We start from the raw sequence: 19,741 nt of genomic DNA on the forward strand, positions 1-19,741 counted from the left end.
TAAGCTGCTGGATGCGGGAGCAGCAGCTGTTCTTCTACAGGCACCTGGAGTATTTTCACGGGCCTGATCCAGCTCATAGCATATTGGGTGCCCAGGACCCGGTGGGTTGGACCAGACCTTGGGGGTTGATTTGTGCATCATGGAGGAGTCAGCAATTGATTAATGTGTTTAACAAGCACTACCCCATACTCTAAGACAAGGTCAGATTTGGAACTTCACTGACAAGTGCCTGACAAGGGCCACCAGTTAACACGGTCACTCTTTAAACTGTAACACCTGTTAGCAATATCAGCAGAGAAGTATACAAACAAGAATAGCTTGTCAAAATTGGAGATTCCCCTTATTTGAGGAGCTCTATAAAATTCTGGGAAATATACATGTTAGCATGCCAGCACACTAAGCTGAAAATGATTTATCACAATACACCAGTTTGCCTGTTAGCACTGTGATTAGAATAATTTGACTGTGTGGACTTTAGCTTTTGTTATGTCAGAATATTCATTACCATGTAGCAGCTATTCTCGTAGTTGAAGACGGTGGCCTTCAGTTCGAAGTTTTCTCCTCTGATCATGGAGTAAGGCAGGCTGAGATCTAAGAAAAAGGGCTGGAAGACGGTGAGTTTCTCTTGAGGAGCCAAGCCCAAACCTTGAGAGGACAAACAGAAAGCCTCTGTCTCCCAGGTGGTGATGGTGTCGGGAGCTTTGAGGGAAACAGCTGTGATTCCAGAATCCCTGTATCAACAGATAAAAGTTAAGTGATAGATGATTTGTTTTCATGGTCTCCCTTTTTGGTCACATAGTCTTAAGCTGCACTCCATTCCTCTAACCGAGGTTCCCATTGCCCTCTTTCTGCTTCCCCCTATTTTCCCTTCCTGCTTTTCCCCCCACCTACCAACCCCTACCCCAAGACTTTTTTATGTTGATGTTCAATATGAGTCATGTTCTGATTGAGGTTCATGGCCCACTGTAATGGGACTAAATACCACTAGTGAGCACATGGTGATTATCGCTGGCCTTTATAATGAAAAATCAGAGAGTATACAGTCTAGACCTGCCCTCTGAAATAGATAAAGACACAGACCATACTTGCAGGGGATAAAAAGAAAAAAAGATGTATACCACTGAGTAAATAAACTGCATGTAGTGTTGGCGTTGACTGAAAAAACTCAGAATAGTGTTTATGTTCGGGACTGTTTGTGCTAGCGTTAGCATTTAGCATTAGCATCTTAGCTAAACTTTAGCTCCGTCGTCTCAACAGGTGAGATTTATGAGCTGCCGTAGTTCTTAATTGCTTTTCTCCAAAGCATACAGATGGGCAGACATTTCAAGAGTTATCCTTCCCTTACATAAAGTCCACATGACCTTTTTCCTGTGGTGCAGAACTGAAAGATGTTTAGGCGACGACTGGTGAAACACATCCAGCTACATAGCGAGCACCTACAGCGAACTGATCTCTCGTTCAAAGGTAAAAGGTCACCGCGGGTCGTACAAGATTACAGACGGAACCAGAGCATGACGGAACAGGCTATGAATCCAAGCAGCAGAGCCTCAATGAACAGATCTCTAACGTTAAAACCACTCCAAAGACCGGTTCATGCCTCATTTTTACTGATCCAGAGGTCCGCGGACTGACTCGGAGCATACAAACAATAATGTCTTCTTACGGCTAAATCCCAAGTTTTAAACTGATCTGCACTGTGCTGTGGATCGAATTAGCCTGGTCTGGTTCAGTTCTAAAATCACAAACAGTGGCATTAACACCATATTTCCGAAAGGATGCAAAAGCACAGTTTCATTGTTCAAAAAGTAACATTCAGGGTTTTCAGATTGATATCCAGATTTTGGGATTTGTTGTCTTCATTTCCTCCAGCAGGAACTCTCCATTCATCATGCTAACTTTTGCTACTCCACTACATCTCAAACCAAAGGGAAATGCTTTAAAAGCAGGTATTTTGCTAGTTTCTTTGATTATACTTTTGTGCCATTAAGATGTGATTCATTTCTATGCCACCAATTTGTTTTCATGTTTTACTGCTACAATATTTGAATAGTTTGAATAGGAAATTCTTTCTGCTGTTTATTTTTTGTCACCAAGTTCTTTTTTCTGGCCTGAAACTCTGCTAATGTAAGACATCAACACTCCATATTTGCCCCAGGTAAATGTCAAGTTGCCAAGTTCGCTCAGCACCTCGGTAGTAAAGTTAGTGCTAGTAAAGCACTCAGACCACTGACGTCAGGATCGGTTAACCGATCCATATCAGATTATCTTTACACCATTAACATCCATACATTCTGGATTCATTTCATAGGAAGTGAAATATTTCAGGACTTTTTCGTTTAAATCTTTAGCTATGATTAGGGCTTACAGCTCATGGAAATCAAAAATCCACTCTATCAAAATGTTAGAATATTGCGGTAAAGTCAAATTTGCAATGGTTTCCTGAGCCTTTGTTCTCTCAATCTGGTTCAGTACACACAACTGCAATCATGGGGAAGACTGCTGATCTGTGTAACAAAAGTAGCACAAACAAAAGAGATGAGCTCAGCCTTCTGTGGAATGTCAAAAAAAGATTTAAGAACTTTAGGAAGCTTCACAAAGAGTGAACTGAGGCTGGAGTCAGTGGATCAAGAGCCACTACAGTGACGGGTCCCGGAAATGGACCAAAAGTGCCATATTGTTAGTGTAGAGCCACTCATGAACCATAGACAATGTGGTTCTGCTACAATCTCCATTATGTAGAACCAGAACTGAACCACTGCTCAGTGGTTCAAAGTCCTGTTTTCAGATTAAACTAAATTTGGATTTCATTGGGAAATCAGGGTCCTACAGCTTTGGGGAAGAGCTGAGAGGCACAGAATGTGCTCAGCGTTTTCAGTCTCCACAGTCAGTCATGATTTGGTTTCTGCTGCTGTTGGTCCACTGTGCTTTATCAAGTCCAGAGTCAACGCTGTCAGCCATCTACCAGGAGATTTTGGAGCACTTTTTGCCTCCATCTGTTGAGAGGCTTTATGGAGATACTGATTCTCTTTTCCAGCAGGGCTTGACACCTGCCCACAGTGAAACCAAAACTACCAGAAATCGGTTTGCTGACCATAGTATTACTGTGTTTAATTTGCCAGCCAACTGGTCTAACCTGAAGCCCATAGAGTATCTCTTGGGAATCAGACTAAGCAATACAGATGGGCTGAAGGCTGCTATCAGAGCAAACTGGACTGCTATAGACTGACTGGCTCCATGACATGACACAATGACCCAGTAATTTGTTAACCTGACATGCCAGATGGATGTGTGAAAACCTTCCTTAGCCAGACAGTGTTTGGTAAAGGGCAGAGCCTTTGAAAAAAAAAAACTTGGAGGGTGACTGTATGAATGTTCTGTCTGTCACATCTTTATGGGCCAATCAGAGCAACAAAACACGTGACGTTGTAGACGATATTGAGGTGCGCCGCTACCAAAGAATTAACTCCATAGAGAACTGCATAACTTGAACCTATGGTGACTGTAGACGTCAGTACAAGACTTTTGTCATTTTTGAAAAGAAAAATACTCAATGCTAGTCTTTGTTCTTCTTTTACGAAGAAATGTGAAGTTCTGATAAAACTTGTGCTTTAGCAGCATCCATTCTGATCTCTTGGGCCTGGCCTCTTGTTGCTGTTTGCATACGTCACGACTCTGCCGCACCCGAAAGTACTGCCCCTTGATGCTGATTGGTCCTGTGACTTTGTAACTGAGCCCAAACTGTTCAGATGGGAGCTTTGCAAGATGGATTTGCCAGTGAGAAACACAGAAACAGGTGTATCCATCTGTTTTGCAAGGTTAGTATGAATCAGTATTTACATAAATAAGATCCATTCAATCATGTGTGTAGACAGTTGCAAGTTACCCATTTTTCTCCATCGCATGAGCATCAAAACTTTTTTTTAAATAATGGAGCTCACCCAGTTTCCACCAGGTCCCATATCCAGGTCTCTGGGAAGTAAGAGCGGACTGTCTCTACTGGCGCAATCCCACTACCACCAAATTCATGATGCATTGCAACAGGGTGATCTAAGGATTCTGTTAAGACATCAGAAAATATTCCATCAGAAGTGACTTGAAATGATGTGCTCTTTAAATATTTATAGATAATCAGTATGTTATGTTATAGAGAAGAAAATAATCTAAGTCACCATGAATGTACTTTCTTCCACCGTACTTCAGGCATGTAGGAACTCTGATATCCAAGTTTGTTGCCATTTTCAGCCCTACATTCTGGTTAAAGAGACAAAATACAGAATCACAACAAAATAACAACAGGATATACAGTAGATAAATGTATTTTTGATATACATTAGGATGTGAATTGTAGTGAGGTAAGTACCTTAAAAACGGCGTAAGTATCCTCTATTCCTTCAGGCAATATGTATCTTTTGGGCCTAACAGCCAGGCATTCTACATGATCTTGAACCTCATAGGGAATATAGGATAATTTTGTGACAGGCAGCAAGTTAAAGATCTGAAAAGAAAGGTATGATTAGAGACTCAGTTCTGCATAATAACATAATATAATAACTCTAAGGGTGTTACAAAATTTCAAAACACTAAAATAAACAATAAATAAGAGACACTAAAATATTGATAAACTAAATAAATAAATAAGAGACACTAAAATATTGATACACCAAAATATCACAGTTTTCTATTTAACCTTTATTTAACCAGGTTAGTCCCAGTGAGATCAACAATCTCTTTTTCAAGGGAGACCTGACCAAGAATGGCAGCAATACAAAGTTTCATCAAATAATACACTCAGACTCATACGATGCACATGACGTGATAGAGAACAATTATGAGTCATCAATTAAAACAGCGACATTCAGACAGTTTGGATTCAAAAGTTTTCACTGCAGGTTTAAAAACACTTTATAGACACTAAGTTTTGCAGTTTAAATTCAGTCTGCAGATTGCTCAAAGTAAAAGGAGCAGAAAACCAAAAAGCTTTCTTTCCCAATTCAGTTTGGACTTTTGGAACAAAAAACTGCACAAAGTCCAACAATCTCAGGTTGTGAACTCCATCTTTCAAGATTAAAAATTGCAGCACAAACTTAGACAAAAGTCATGACATTTGCAAGATATGTCATGCCAGAGTGAATGTTCACACAGCACAATGAATCTGCTCTTCCATTTCTAAAACTTCAGCCCTTACAACACAAAATATGAAGTTTGAGGATTCAACACATTTCATTTTTTTTGTTTTATGGGGTATTGAGTGTAGATAAGAAAAAAAAGAATATAAATGATTGTAGCATCAGGCTGAAAAATAACAATTAAAAAAAAGAAGGGGCTCTGAATAGTCTGAATGCACTGTAGGTAGCATAGAAGCAACATATGCAGTTATCTGTGGATTGATGTTCAGCATTTACCCTGTCGGCATCAAGACCTTTCCCAGACTCCTTGATGTGGACGCTCTGGTCGACAGCGCTCACACCACACAGTGAGTCTGGCTGGGCTGTCACCTGCAAGGTGGCTACCTCTCCTGGGATGGCCGAGGATGGAGAAAACTTCAGTGACACCTAACACATGTTGAAAGAAAACATTTTTTAGAAGGGCTTTCAAACAAGTAATGTTTGGATAGTGAATAATTTTTGTTACAATGGGGAATCACAACTCGTCACATTAGTAATTACATGTTTTCTAAAAATATTATTTTATTTTACCAGTGTAAAGCAAATCTTACTGTTGATTTGTGAATGAAAAAGATGAAAAAAGAGGTGTGCTAAATGATAATTATGTTTGGATTGGTTATTTTAAAGAATGCTGGACTACTACAGCAGCATGGTCTGAAACCATGACAGCTTTAAGTTATTATTATGTGAATTACAATAATTCCCTCTGATATATATGAAGAAATATGCAGGACTGCATGTACAAAATGACTCACTAAAGTCCAGCGACCCCCTGTTTGTGTTGTAGCATTTACACTTTTCAGGAGTTCCAATTTATTTGCTTCCTCTGCATAAGAACCCAGGTACAGTTAATGATTAAGCTAAGAGATTTCCTCAAGAAACTTTTTTTTCTTTGGCTCACAAAGACTCACTTTTTTGCACTCCCAAGCATAACACCCCAAAGCAGATGTATAATCACAATCAGGGCTGAATATCTCCTTCGACAACTGACCTTATGACTGAAACATTTCTCGACAGAGAAGTCAGCAGTGTTAGCGATCACCACCTCGCTAGGGAGGACAGCATAAACCACAAACTGGATCTCTGGGGCCATCTCTGGAGACACTGTCATCTTAAATGTGATCTCGCCCTCAGTCACTGAAATGGCAAAACAAGGTTTATGGATATGGTTCATCATTTACATGCCTCTAGAGGTCAGACATAACTTCACTAACTATTTAAAACATCATTTTTTGTCTACCTGATTGATTTCCCACTTCAATATAGTCAGATCCTTGCATGACAAGGGCTCCTCTGGCCAAGACCTGGAGAATTTGAGACAAAATGACATACAGATTCAGTAATGCATGGGTAAAACCTAATTTCTTAGACGAACAATTACAGCACTGTTTGTATGGCCCATTTTTACAATGATTTGGCAGTTTAAAATAATCTGGCTTCAATAAACCAAACACTGGGAGCTTGAACAACTAAGCCTTTAAGGCTTGAACCAAGGTGGCCCTCTTAACCTTGGGTTTGTTAAACCATCTATGTGCCATGTAAGTAAACAAAGGATTTGTGACCAGCAGGTATTTACATATTGCTGGAGTCAGTTCAAAATCGAGTATCTCCTTTTTTTGATGATTTTATTTTTTATTTTTCATAAGTCAGTACCATTGGTCATTTTTTTTACGGTTTTAACAAATATTAAGAGAGGGGTCTGGCTGCAGACCATACATTTCTGACGGCCACTTTCGCCAACCGGTCATATTAGACACTGCATATCTCAGAAAAGAAAGTGCCATAATTTTTTCAATTAATAAAAAATAAACAGCCTTATTCATAAACAAAGTCTGGCAGTTAATGAAATAACCACACTGCAAACATTACAGACTGAACAATATTTCATTAACAAAACAGAAATAAGGTCAGAGGTCTAATCCAGGATTAAATTATGTATAAACCTGTTTTAGAAAGAGTCACATGAAGGATGGCTCACTTTAGCTTTGTAAGCTTTGGCTAAAGGTAACACAGCTATGCTAGCTACATAGTTAATGCTAGTACTTCATGTAACATGTTATTTTTACCAATGTGAGCTTTAGCAAACTAGTTAAAGCTAATGTAGCTATATCTACGTGGCTTATGTAGCTTCTTTGTGAGCTTAGCTTTAGCTGCATTAACTACAAAGCTACATTAGCTATGTAGCTTACGCAGCTAACAGAGTTACATATGCTTCACTTGCTGCAGTAGAATGTTTCCCTGTAAGCAGACTTCATTAAATGTTTTGTAATCATCATCATCATGTTAATTTTTGGTATCCTAACCTTTACCTTAACCCATCTCTAACCCTAAATGGAAGTCAAATCAAATTTTGTTTATAAAGTTTTAGCATGTATTTCTGTTTTGAGACACACGGCGATTGGCCGATTGGCTCGTCTCATTTGATTGACAGATAACTCAATAGGCAGAAGCTACCTTGAATTATTAAGAGATTCTGAATTATGATGTAAAGGACTTTGTTGGGTACATGTCTTTTAAAGGGTAAGCACTGCTTTTCTAAACGTACGTATTACTGTCATTTTGCAGAGATCACTTTAGTCAACAGTAAACCACATAAATGCATGTGTTTTTATGTAGTGAAGGGGAAAGCAGTTCAAGAGTGGCACTTCCTTCCTGTTTTGCACTGAAAGCATTCCCAGAATGCTTTGGGAATAGCTCACAGCATGAACCAGAAAGGAGTTGCAACTTTTAAACGGCTTTTCTCCCTCATTACGTGACATTCATTAGTGAAATAAAACAGGTAATTTACTGTTATTCAATACACCTTATGTATTGCTCAGTTTTCATTTGAATAAAATCATGTTTTAAGGGGTGCAGATGGCCTATATAGTTAAAAGTGCACCCCATGTACGCGGATGGCCTGGGTTTGAATCTGGCCAGTGGCACTTTCCTGCATGTCTCCCCTACTCTCTCATCCCTGTTTCTGACACTGTCCACTTTCCTCCTCTATCAATAAAAGCATAAAAGCTTAAAAATAAACCTTAAGAAAAAAAAATCATGATTTAAATGCAAGCTTACTGTATTAACCTCCCCCTTCATGTTGTGACTCTACGAGCTGGTCATAACAAATGGGGGCTCATCCATGATTTGAACCCGAGACCTCTTGCGCCCCAAGTGGGAAACATAACCCTCAACCAATATCAATTGCCAGATAAACGTTGGGATGGAAATCATTTTGTAAATTGACCCTGGCATCTTGTTTTCAGACACTGTTTGTGAGGGACAAAGGAGGTGTGTTTGGTGTGAAAAACTACTCTGAAAGTCACCCCTTTAACCTTCGACGTCAATAATCTGGTTTAAAAGGCATTTTACAAACATTTCACCTAGAAGAAGGAAACAATCATCCACTTACCAAATACATCACATCTGCAGACCCCTGTTTCTCTCCCACAATAGTGTATTTGACAGAAATGTGTTCTTCTGTGTCACAGGGCAATGCTTGCTCCTTGCTCTGCACCTCCAGGGAGCTGACTGTTTTCCTATCTGGAGAAGCATCTCGGGCCATCATCACTGTGTGATGTCCTGACTGAAAGTATCCGCTTTTATTAATAGAATAGACTGCTCTGACCTCTGGTGCGTCGTTCACCTAGATTAAAGAAAAAGAATAAATGAGATCTTAAAATAGTATAAAGTTCCAGAGGATAGTCTGGTGTCATGCTAGGCAAAGTCACAACAGCTTCTTTTACTGAGTGTCAGAAGGTAAGAGAAGTCTCAGTGATCAACCAGGATGCAGCTAAAACTCCTGAAAGACCTCTAAAATGGGGAAAATATCCTCAAAGTGTATGTTCTGTTGAGGTTGGCTGAGCCTCAGGTTAATATATTTAGTTTTGTGAACCTTGTAATCTTTTTACTTGGCCATCAACAGGCCAACCTGCTTTGGCCACTTTTATCAGCTTTTCTCCCTCCTTGTGTGAAATTCACCCATGAGAACAAAACTTTAGTTTACTGTTTAATAGATACACTTCATGGAGACCAGTTTTGTTGAGCACAGTCCCCCTATCAAAACAAGAAGTAAACAGTGGAGGTGGTTGGAGCTGAGCAAATGGTCTCGACATGACATATTTTGTTTTTTTGACTAAGAGGCCCCCTGGCAGTGAAACCTATAAAGTCAGCAGAATGCACTCACAATGGTAAACTTTAGGGGTTTGTCTTCTTCTACTATAGTTGATTTGCATGCCACACCGTTGCTCTAATTGTCTTTGACCCCTCCCAGGAGACTTCTTGCGTGTACTGGTTTGAAAATGGTGCCATGAAAAAATCAGAAACATTTACAGTGCTTAACAAATTTATTAGACCACCACCCAAAGTAAGGTTTATACCACAGCTGCCCTAAATTAACAGCATTGGTAATTACCAAAATCATTTTTTAAGTTTCTGCAATGGTTAATACACCAATATGTAGAAGCTCTTTAACCCAAATGATATTTTTGATGCTAGAACATAATTATTATTGTTATCCATGAATTTTCAGATTTACTGATTTACAAAAAGACTGAAAAAATTAGTAAAGCACATAAAATTTCTTGAGTAATATGTGAAAATATAGTTATTTACTTGCATGTCTAATCAGAAAAAAAAATATTTTTAGTGGTTAAATGTTATGCTTGATTAATTTCTGACTTCTCAGAGAAGCCCAGTGAGCTGGCTCAAATTTGGGTATAAAAAGGTGAATTCAATTCGAAATTCCTCATTCCTGTTCAAAATGGTAAAATGCGGAGAGCTCACTGAAAATGAAAGAGTCTGCATTAAAGCACTTCATGATGCTGGATGGTCTCTGAGACAAATATGACAGGTGGTCTAATAAATTTGTTAAGCACTGTACATATTTTCTATAAAATCCCCAAATGTTACGCCGAGTCATCATTCAGGGACTTGCGCTGCATTCCATTTACCCTGGAAGTGAGATGTCGAACCTGGGAATGACGTCACACCTGAGTGACAGAGCCGGAAAAATCACGGGGCTTTACAAGGAAATGTATTTGGATGAGATGATTCACCTGCTCCATGATCCCCGATCAAAGTAAGCTCTCTTTAAAGCACCTCTCAGTGCTCATATTAAATAAGATAATACAAGAGATGTGTCACATGTTGGTGTTCGAATCATTCACTGAAAAATCACAGTTAAAATGCTGTTCTGTCAGCTGTAGTTGCCTCTGCTGTGTACATATGTTTAAACATGGGTCTTTCTCTGCGTAGCCAGCAACAAACAGCAGGTGGGCCATGTAAAGCTCCACAAAAAAAGTGTGTGCACTAAGACTTTGTAAATAAGTCAAAAGGCACAGCTCTAATGCTCCCCTTATTAAATTAAAAAATTCTTTTTTACTAAACCACAACACACTGCTGTGTGAGTGACACATCTCAAAATGTAAACTGTGTTTGCATGAAATGCATGGCTCAAAATTGATGTAAGATTAGGCACAGTAATAGAGAAGCTGTAGGAGGCAGAGAAGAAGGACTTTGTATGTTAAGAGAGCAGCAGTACACATGTGCATTTGGATAGTAGAGTCACTGTCAGAAAGAAAAAGCATTACAATGTCCAATATGTGTCCAAACATTGTAGACAATCTCCAATGCAGCCTCTATTTTTTGTGTCCAAAAAAGTAGCATGGGCCATAAAAACACATAATTACCACCCTAAATTGTAGTAAATTACAGACATGGTCTATTCGCGCGAATTACCAGAGGTCGTTAGGTGGTACTAATCCCATGCAAATAGGGCTCTAGTTCCAGTTCTTGACTGCATCACTTTTATCATGCTATGAAAGCTTAAGAGCATTTTGTTGTTGTTGTTGTTGTTGTTGTTGAATTATAAATAAACTGGCAGCAATCAGGTTTTTTCTGTGGTAAAATCAATCTGTGTGTTTCCAAGGTGACACAATAATTTCCTGGACATTTTTTGTGTACTTCCTGATTTGTGTACTTCTTGACCACCTGATTTCTCACCACAATGTCCACAGACTGGTGTGTCTCTAGTTAACTGTAGGGATGTCAATTACATGTCCTTAATTTAAGCAAATGTCTGTTTTACTCATGGATTTAATACTAAGAATACATTTCAGTGTTGAGGCAAATATTGGCCTAAAGGTTATTCTTAAGAGTTATATCATACTTACATGGAGGTGGATGTCCCCATCAGATCCAGCTGTGTTGTATCTGAAAGTTGCGAAACCCTCGCTGTCAGTCGTAAGGTGCTGTATCTGACGTGGTGACCACCTGTTACCCTCAAACAGGTACACAGACTTGTTGTGGATGGGTGTATCATCGTAATGAACTGCTTTGACCTATTGGGGGCACAAAACTGTGTTATTAAGGATGTACAATGTTTCAGTGAAGACTGGACCGAACAGGCCCTTCAAAACCATCCATCAGGCTCATTAATGATTGGCACAAATGTAGAAAAATGAAATCAAGAAAGAGCTACATTTAAAAATAGACACTTTAAAGATAAAATGTAAGACGTTTACATTTGGATAGGAAAAAAAAACAAAAAAAAAGCTCTTCCCCTTTCAAATTAAACCTCTAAACCTGAACAAGCTGGCCCTTGCACTAAAAATCAGACTGATAAAGTAGAGACCATGTGCACTTACTTTTCCAACCACCTCTGATCCCTGCTCATAAATCTTGGGTGTATCAACAAATGCCAGCTTTGCAGTAACGTAGGAAATTTTGATTGTCATCTCCTGTTCGTGGGTTATTCCTGTATAAGAAGACACTCAGTTACACCTTTTTTGTAAATTAAATATCATTTAAATTCTATTCATTGTTTAAAAAATCTGGACATTATTTAAGTCATAGTCTTGCCTGTTCCCTCCTCCTCCACTTTGGCGGTGAGATGCAGTGAATCCTGCATCATGCTTTCATCAAGCTTTTTGAAAGTGGCCATCTCAAAGGCAAAAGTAGAACAACCTGACTTGTCTGCCTGTAAAAAGTATGATACAATAAAGGTAAATGTTTTTTCTTTCTCCTTTTTCAGTAAAGAGACAAGCCTGTCTCTGTGGCAATTGTACCTTCTGCATTTCAACAAAGCATGGGGCAGTTATATCACTTTGATGACTGCGAGCCAAATACAGATGAAGAGGTCGGCACTTTTTAGCTGTGATAGTGCCGGGCACAGACTGTCCATAGGTGTACCTGAAGAGAGGGACATAGACAGAAAAGGTGTTATTCAAAAAGAGGTATTATTGGCCCTTTTTTGCCACTTTTCACCCAGTTTTGCCAGTTTTGGATATTTTTGCCATTTTTCCCCTCTTATTACCCATTTTTGCCACTTTCACATATTTTTGCCCATTTTTGCCACTTTTGACTAACTTGTCACCCAATTTTGTATTTTAATAACCTGGCACACCAGATGGATGTCTTTCACACATCCATCTGGTAAAAAAACTTGGAGGGTGATTGGATGAACGTTTAGTCACATCTTTATGGGGTAATTAGAGCAACAAAACATGTGATGTAGCCACTACTGAGCTGCGCTCCTACCGAAGGAGTGAACTCCATAGAGAACACTGTAGACATGTCAGTAAATGACTTTTGTCATTTTTGAAAAGAAAAATACTCAATGCTAGTCTTTGTTCTTCTTTTAACGAAGAAATGTCGTCAAGTTCTGATAAAACTGATGCTTTAGCAGCATCCACGCTAATGTCTTCAGCCATAATTGCACTGGCCTCTTCTCACTGCTTGCCTACATCACGACTGTGCTGCGCCTGAAAGTACTGCCCCTCAACGCTGATTGGTCCTGTCACTTTCTAACCGGGCCCAAACTGTTCAGATGGGAGCTTTGCAAGATGGATTCGCCAATGAGAAACACAGAAATGGGCGTATCCATCTGCTTTGCAAGGTTAGCAGTTTAACACATTTAATCAATTTTTTGTCCATTTGGTTATTGTTTTTGGCCTCTCTTAACCCATTTTGCCATTTTCAGCCCATTTTTGACATTTTTTGCCACGTTTTGCAGCATTCTGCCAATTGGTTGCCATTTTTAACCCACCTCTTCCATTTTTTCCCACTTTTAACTTATTTTGCAATTTTTAATCAATTTTACAATTTTCTTGCAATTTTAACCAAATTTTGCCCTTTTTTCATTTTTAACCCGTTTCTACTACTTTTTTTGCCACTTTTAACTGATCTTTGCCCCTTTTTCACCCATTTCTGCCTGCTTGATACGACTTTTAACCTGTTTTTGCCACTTTTTGCCCATTTCTGCCTTTTTGTAACCACTTTTAACCTATTTCTGACACTTTTTTTGGCACTTTTAACCTACATTTTCCACTTTTAATCCACTTTTAACTCATTTATGCCACTTTCACTCATTTTTTTTGCCTCTTATTACAGTTAATTAAATATTACCATTTAGGATGTCTCAGTCTCTTCTACTATTTTATTGCACATCATGGCTTAGCTCTGAAGTCTGACATTACTCTTGTAATCCTTTAAGTGTACCCATCCACATTGTTAACATCACCAAAATGATTTCAATAAAATGAAATTCTGTTTTAGGAATAGGGGTAGACATGTTTCATGTAGCGCCACATGTAATAATGCCGCATTATGTAAAAACCCTAACCATAGGACTTAGTGTGGGCTCCAAGGTATGCCCTACCCAACTACCTTGCCCTAACTCTAACCGCTTAGTGACTTATGCCTAAACCTAACCCCCCTCCAGGGCTCTAGAAAAAACACCTAACCTTAATCCTAGGACTTAAGGTGGGCTCCAGGTTATACCCTACTACCTCGCCCTAACCCTAACAGCTTAGTGGCTTACAAAATGCGGCAATATCACATCATGATTTGAAAATTTATAACATTATTACATAATGCGGCGTTATTACATAATGTGGTGCTACAATCCATGACAGAATGATGCTTGTTTTTAAGAGAGTGCTGTGCAAGGGTCGAAGGACATTGACTGTTGGTTTTTGGCCATGGCAAAAGGATTTCATCAGAGCCTCTGAATTGGGCAAAATCGGTCTGTTATAATTGCATGCTGAAGAACACTGTTCATAAAGTGTTTGACTATTTGCCCATGCAAGTCTTTCACAAAGCAAAGAACCTTACAATAAAGGTGCATTCCATGACTTTTCCTACCTATTCTTGCCCTCGTCCCTAGTTCTTTAAAAATATACAGCAGGCATCAAACTCAGAATTTGTGTGTATTTACAAAAAAAACAAACATTTGATCAGTTTGAACATTGAATACTTTGTTTTTGTGCTGTATTCAAATGAATATAGATTTAAAATGATTTGCAAATTACAAAATTCTGGTTCTATTCACATTGTATGACATATTTCAACTTTTTTGGAACTGGAGTTTGTAGACTTTTCAAGAGTGCTCTGAGGGAAACTGTTTTGACTTACTTTGCGCATACTTTAAATCTGATTTCATTCTGCCCAATGCTGACTTCATCAGATGAATCTATCTTAACTTCGAATTTGGGCAAAACTGCAGACAAAAAAAAGGATTAGAAACATTTTAGCTTAATAAAAAAGCATAGTAACAGAAAATAAAGTAAGCCACATCTTACCATATTTCTCCACCTTGAAGTACTGATAAATTTCATCTTTGCCACGTGACACAAATACATGGTAGGATCCTTCACGGGCGTCAGAGCTCAAGGTGTAAGAAAGCTGCAATATTTTGCCACCAGATGTTTGGTTCAACCACTGTCCAATCTTGTTTCTGTTTGGATCCTGAAAAAGAAACAAAGGGGGAAAATAGGACCCATATGCACACACCTCCTAGGAATTACCTAGTGAAAACCTGTCTTACCGCAATTTGGATGGCATCATACTGCAATGAGAGAAAGAATAGTGTGTAAAGATCAACTTTATTTCTTTCAATATTTCCTGTGACATAGATCTGTTCAACTGTTGTGACAAGTAACAAACTGGTTGTATGTCAACTAACATGCATGACTAGTTTCACTTCTCAACATGTTGTCTGGACTGTTTGCTTCACTTTTGGTACAGAGGCAATGCACACTTTATGCCACACTTTATGCTGCATCAAAGCCAAGTCTGATCTTAATTATTTCAGTCAGGAACACTCTTGTAATACATTTTTGCATTTTTTTTGGAAAATGGATACACAGTTTGATTTGGTGGAGAAGGCTCAGCTCAGAGCTGCATGCTTTTTTTCCAGAGAGTGCATGGCTAGAAACCCCCCTATGCATGGATACATTAATGATGATGCGAACTGAATACAAAAAACATTACTTCAATAGCAATAAATCCACAGTAGGAATCTGAATATGAGGGTGCAATAAGCTCTTTGCTATAAAGGAGGTGGCTGGGGTGGAGGAGGTTAAACTTTTCCAGCAGCAGCATGGTGCATCAGCATTAATGCAAGCAGGGATTAGTGAGAAATATGTCATATTCAAATACACCACTGTGTTGTGAGAAAGAGCTGTGATTAGCCGTGGAAGCAGGGAAGCGATAATTGGAATCAACTGGCCATAAGCAGATCACAGCTAGGCATATGACTACCATGTCCTGCATGAACTACTGCTAAGCTTCATTTAAAAGAAGCATTCAGAACTAGCACCAGCTCTAATGTATTGGCTGCATTAAAATTTTAATGAATCACCAGTTTGCATACTCACCAATCCGATAGAAGGTCTGAACTTAGTGTCTATTGTAACCACTCTGAAATTCACTAAGAGACAGGCAAAAGAATTTACATGATGCTTTCATAGCTCACACAGAAATGTTTACATGTTTCACATTATTATAAATACATGAATCAAGGTTACCTGTTTGTCCAGGCAGGTAGATAGGTTTGTCTGTTTGGACAAATGTCATTGGTTCGTATGTTTTGATCATGACTTTCCTAACTTCTTTTGAGTAAAACGTTGCCCCTCTGACCTCCACATCAAAATGTGCTACCTCATTGTCCCCTGGTGGAACCTGAAAATGTTAGGAAGGAGGAAATAAGTCAGTGATCATGTTTAATGTCAGAGGCGTGCTGTATAATGCACTTGGAGCACAGCGATTCGGGACATGTTGGTCTTCATTTTGTCATCTTGAAGACACAATCTGGGCACAAAACTGGAAGGCTGGATTACACTGTTTTATTACTGGTGTGTTTTGGGAGTGACATGAATGAAACCAATGTGAGTTCCGCTTTAATGGCCTGTAATATCCAAGCCTGTGCCAGCACATGCAAGTCTTTTTAATTAGCAGGTTACAGTATTTAATAAATTGAAATCCTAATGGCTATCGAATCCTCTCCCCTCTCATTGTGCCTTGTGAACACACAGAAAACACACAGGACCCTGTATGAAACATGCCGCAGGTGTATTGAAGTTATATTGCACAGAAGCACAACATTCCCACAGCATCAGAAACAACCAAAAAGATGCTGTGAAAAAGCTCTGTGTGTCCTAAATATGGTATAGTAATGTGCTCTGCAGTTTTTAATTTAGAAATTGTAGACATGGTCGATTTGCTCTGGATGGAAAACATAAACGTCCTTCACAATTATTATTAAAATGTCCATAACCTATATAAATCTCATGGTAATATTTAAAAATTCCATGGTTGTTGGTTTAGTTGCCAATGATAGTATAAACTAACTAATAAATGCAAGAACAAAAAAGGCAACTGACAATCAGTCGACTCTGGGCTTGACTTTTTAAAAATCTATTAGAATGTATGTGAGCTATTCATATTTCACTTCATTTGTATTAATTAATTAATTTCATACTTTTCTGGAGAAAAAGATTGCTTGATAGCTTGATACATGTCACAACAAATGTGTGTCGCTCAACAGCATCTCTTTTGTCCGGGCCTTATCACTGCTGATAATATGCATTTAGACATCCACAGCACAACCAGGGGGCTCCTGGCTACCCTACTTCCTGCCCAGATGGTACCCACATTTGCCCCTTTTATTACTATAAAGGTGTTCTTCATTTTTTTCAAAAGACTAATTTCCCATGCCCCTGGTAATATGCAAGGGCTTCCAGAGCACGACGGGGGTTGTGTCAATCCTCCTTCCAGCCCAATGGTGCCCTCAGGTGTCTTACTGGCCATACCTATGCCTTAGTTCAGCCAGTTTTATGCCATACATAAGATATTTTGTGTTTGAAACCTTAAAAAAGGCCTAGAAGAAGGTCAGAGATGTGTCCCTGGGCAAAAAAAAACATGGAAGAAAGGCAATGATATACGACTATTTTAAAGGACATGTCTGCATCTTGTTACAACTTTTGTCCAATGCTGTTGTTCAAGTCCAACTGCCCATTTTTCATTAAAAACATCTGGTTATGACTGAAAAATGTAAGAAATTCAGGTCCTGTTTTGATGTTTAAGCATGGTGGGTCCTGATGCAACAGTTGAAAACTGCTGCTCTTAAATATTGCATTGCCAGATTTTTCTGAGGCTGCAGGCGTTTGTGACTGTCTTGATTTAAAAAAAAGTGCACTTATCACATCTGGCAGTAGGGTGCAGTGTTTAGGATAACATGTTAACATTTACGGAGGGGCTGATGTGGAACTGTTTCCATTGATTAGAAGTGCCATAAATGCGGCCCTCAATTGATTAGAAGTGCCATAAATGCGGCCCTCAATCCACTTTTTTATTGGCGTGGGCAAATTCTAGAAATAAAGAAGTATGGCCCACAGAAGACCATGAAGCTTGTGTGGTACCATAATTTTTAGTTTCAACACTAGATCGCGTCGCTATGATAACTCTGTAAGCAAACATTTGGATAAGAAGAATATGTCATTTTTTCATGGCTAGTTTGAGATAATAGGGGAAATGGTAATTATCAATCAATCGAACAATGATACCTTGATTTATAATGTCATAATGAACCAAAACAGCTGGATTAGGTTACTGTTGCATGGAGCATTATTTTCATCTTGACCAAAGGTGGATCTGTTGTATGGGCTAGCCAGAGATTAACTGGCCCAAAATCCTTGATAATGATTAGCTATTTCTTTTTTCAGCCCCTGTTGTGATGGTTATTTTTCTTCAAGCTTATCCAATTACTAAGCACATCTTTAACTAACAGTATCAGAGAGTGGTTTGAAGCCTGTTTAAACTGGCATGCAAGAAATAAAAATAAATTATATTTGAAATAAGAAAATATTGCAAAAATAATGAGCTTATATGTCAAGTTCCACCTGGCCTTGAGACATGTTAAATTCTTAAGAAATAGTGAGTTTGAGTTATAATGCTCTTCTGAGAGCATTTGATGAGCAAGGACTGCTGGGTATTTGATTTTTATATTTCAAGTTTGGGAATGCCTTTTTACCAGAAAAAAAATGAGATGCCTCAGAGTGTTTTGTTTACTTGCTATTGTTTCAGTCTGGGGCCTCCAAATTACAAAAAGCACCTCTGACTATTCCATACCGAGCAATGCTTTTGAAAGAAACCAGAATTTGAACAGCTGCCCATCATTAAAAAAAAAAAAAAAAAAGAAGAAGGGGGTTAAAACTGACCATAAAGATGAAGCAGGAGTGAAAATCCTGACTGGATGTCTCCTTGATGATGGTCATGTTCCCCCCTTTGGATCTCAGAGTGACAGTCATGACCACAGTCTCGTTTGGCTTTAGGAGGCTTGCACAAAATTGTGTTCCAGCTCCAGCTTCAAGAACTGAAGGAATGGCCACCATGTAGTGTCTAAACACAGACAGACTCAAACACTCAGGAAGACTGAAACATAGCTGACTGAAATGACTAGATTATGCAGAAAAAAGCCATTATGAAGCATTTATTTACTCATAACACAAAAAGCATTTATGTTATTTCATTTCTTTAGGTGTTGCAGGTGGACTTACGGTCCTGGCGCTGCCTGAGTGACACACAACCAGCTCAAGAGGACACAAAGTGTCCATGTCAACATCTGAGTCCCAGGGCGATCCATGACTGCCTGCAATGAGCCTCAGGCTGGACATTACCTATATAGCCCTCAAAAAGGACATCTCCCCCCTCTTCACAGCCCACGCACACCCACCCACCCACACAGACAAACACAAACAAAAGTCATTATGAAAGTCCTCAATCTAACTTCTCTCTCTGGTGTCAATCATTTACAGACATCGAAGTAAATCTGAAGTAGACATATATCAGAAACACTCTGTAACATCAGTCAGGCACATTTCAAAATAATTAAGTCATTATTCTGCATTTAAAAAAAAACATTTACTGAGGTATGCAAAATAACACGTGTATTTTTGATGCTTTGATAAGATGGTCATTAATGTGGTTATTATCACAACTTAACACTATAGACGAAAGTATTTTGCCACATCTTCTAATACAAAAATGAGGTGTTTTAATCAGACCTATTTGCACAGGTGTTTAAAAATCAAGTACCTAGCCATGCAATTTCCATCTGCAAACATTTGTGAAACAAAACGGGTCATTTTTGAAAGCTCAGTGACTTCAAGCATGGTACTGATACTAAAGACTATCTGTCAAACAGGCAGCAGTGTGTGAGTTTAAGAAATGTTTGCTCTCCATACCTCTGTCAAAGAGGGTCCCCCAAGGTTTGGTCTTGGGCCCGGTACTCTTTACAAATTATACCAATGATATTA

General features: G+C 38.8%; 1 protein-coding gene across 1 annotated transcript in view; it reads right to left on the reverse strand.

Moving 5' to 3' along the window:
- Nucleotides 1–19,124, reverse strand: part of LOC121524144 (alpha-2-macroglobulin-like) — a 34,734-nt gene extending 15,610 nt beyond the window's left edge. The window contains exons 1-19 of the mRNA XM_041809393.1: nt 18,983–19,124; nt 18,644–18,824; nt 15,953–16,106; nt 15,803–15,855; nt 14,971–14,991; nt 14,726–14,891; nt 14,559–14,643; nt 12,212–12,335; nt 12,006–12,123; nt 11,792–11,901; nt 11,318–11,485; nt 8,557–8,790; nt 6,406–6,469; nt 6,157–6,302; nt 5,403–5,552; nt 4,361–4,495; nt 4,170–4,251; nt 3,939–4,056; nt 506–731 (exon numbers count right to left, since the gene is read on the reverse strand). Coding sequence (XP_041665327.1) covers nt 506–731; nt 3,939–4,056; nt 4,170–4,251; nt 4,361–4,495; nt 5,403–5,552; nt 6,157–6,302; nt 6,406–6,469; nt 8,557–8,790; nt 11,318–11,485; nt 11,792–11,901; nt 12,006–12,123; nt 12,212–12,335; nt 14,559–14,643; nt 14,726–14,891; nt 14,971–14,991; nt 15,803–15,855; nt 15,953–16,106; nt 18,644–18,824; nt 18,983–19,068 — 2,421 coding nt within the window. The 5' untranslated portion in view covers nt 19,069–19,124. The remainder of the gene's footprint in view (nt 1–505; nt 732–3,938; nt 4,057–4,169; nt 4,252–4,360; nt 4,496–5,402; nt 5,553–6,156; nt 6,303–6,405; nt 6,470–8,556; nt 8,791–11,317; nt 11,486–11,791; nt 11,902–12,005; nt 12,124–12,211; nt 12,336–14,558; nt 14,644–14,725; nt 14,892–14,970; nt 14,992–15,802; nt 15,856–15,952; nt 16,107–18,643; nt 18,825–18,982) is intronic.
- Nucleotides 19,125–19,741: the final 617 nt, after the last annotated feature.

Source organism: Cheilinus undulatus, linkage group 2 (genome assembly GCF_018320785.1).
Source record: "Cheilinus undulatus linkage group 2, ASM1832078v1, whole genome shotgun sequence".
Taxonomy (NCBI): domain Eukaryota; kingdom Metazoa; phylum Chordata; class Actinopteri; order Labriformes; family Labridae; genus Cheilinus; species Cheilinus undulatus.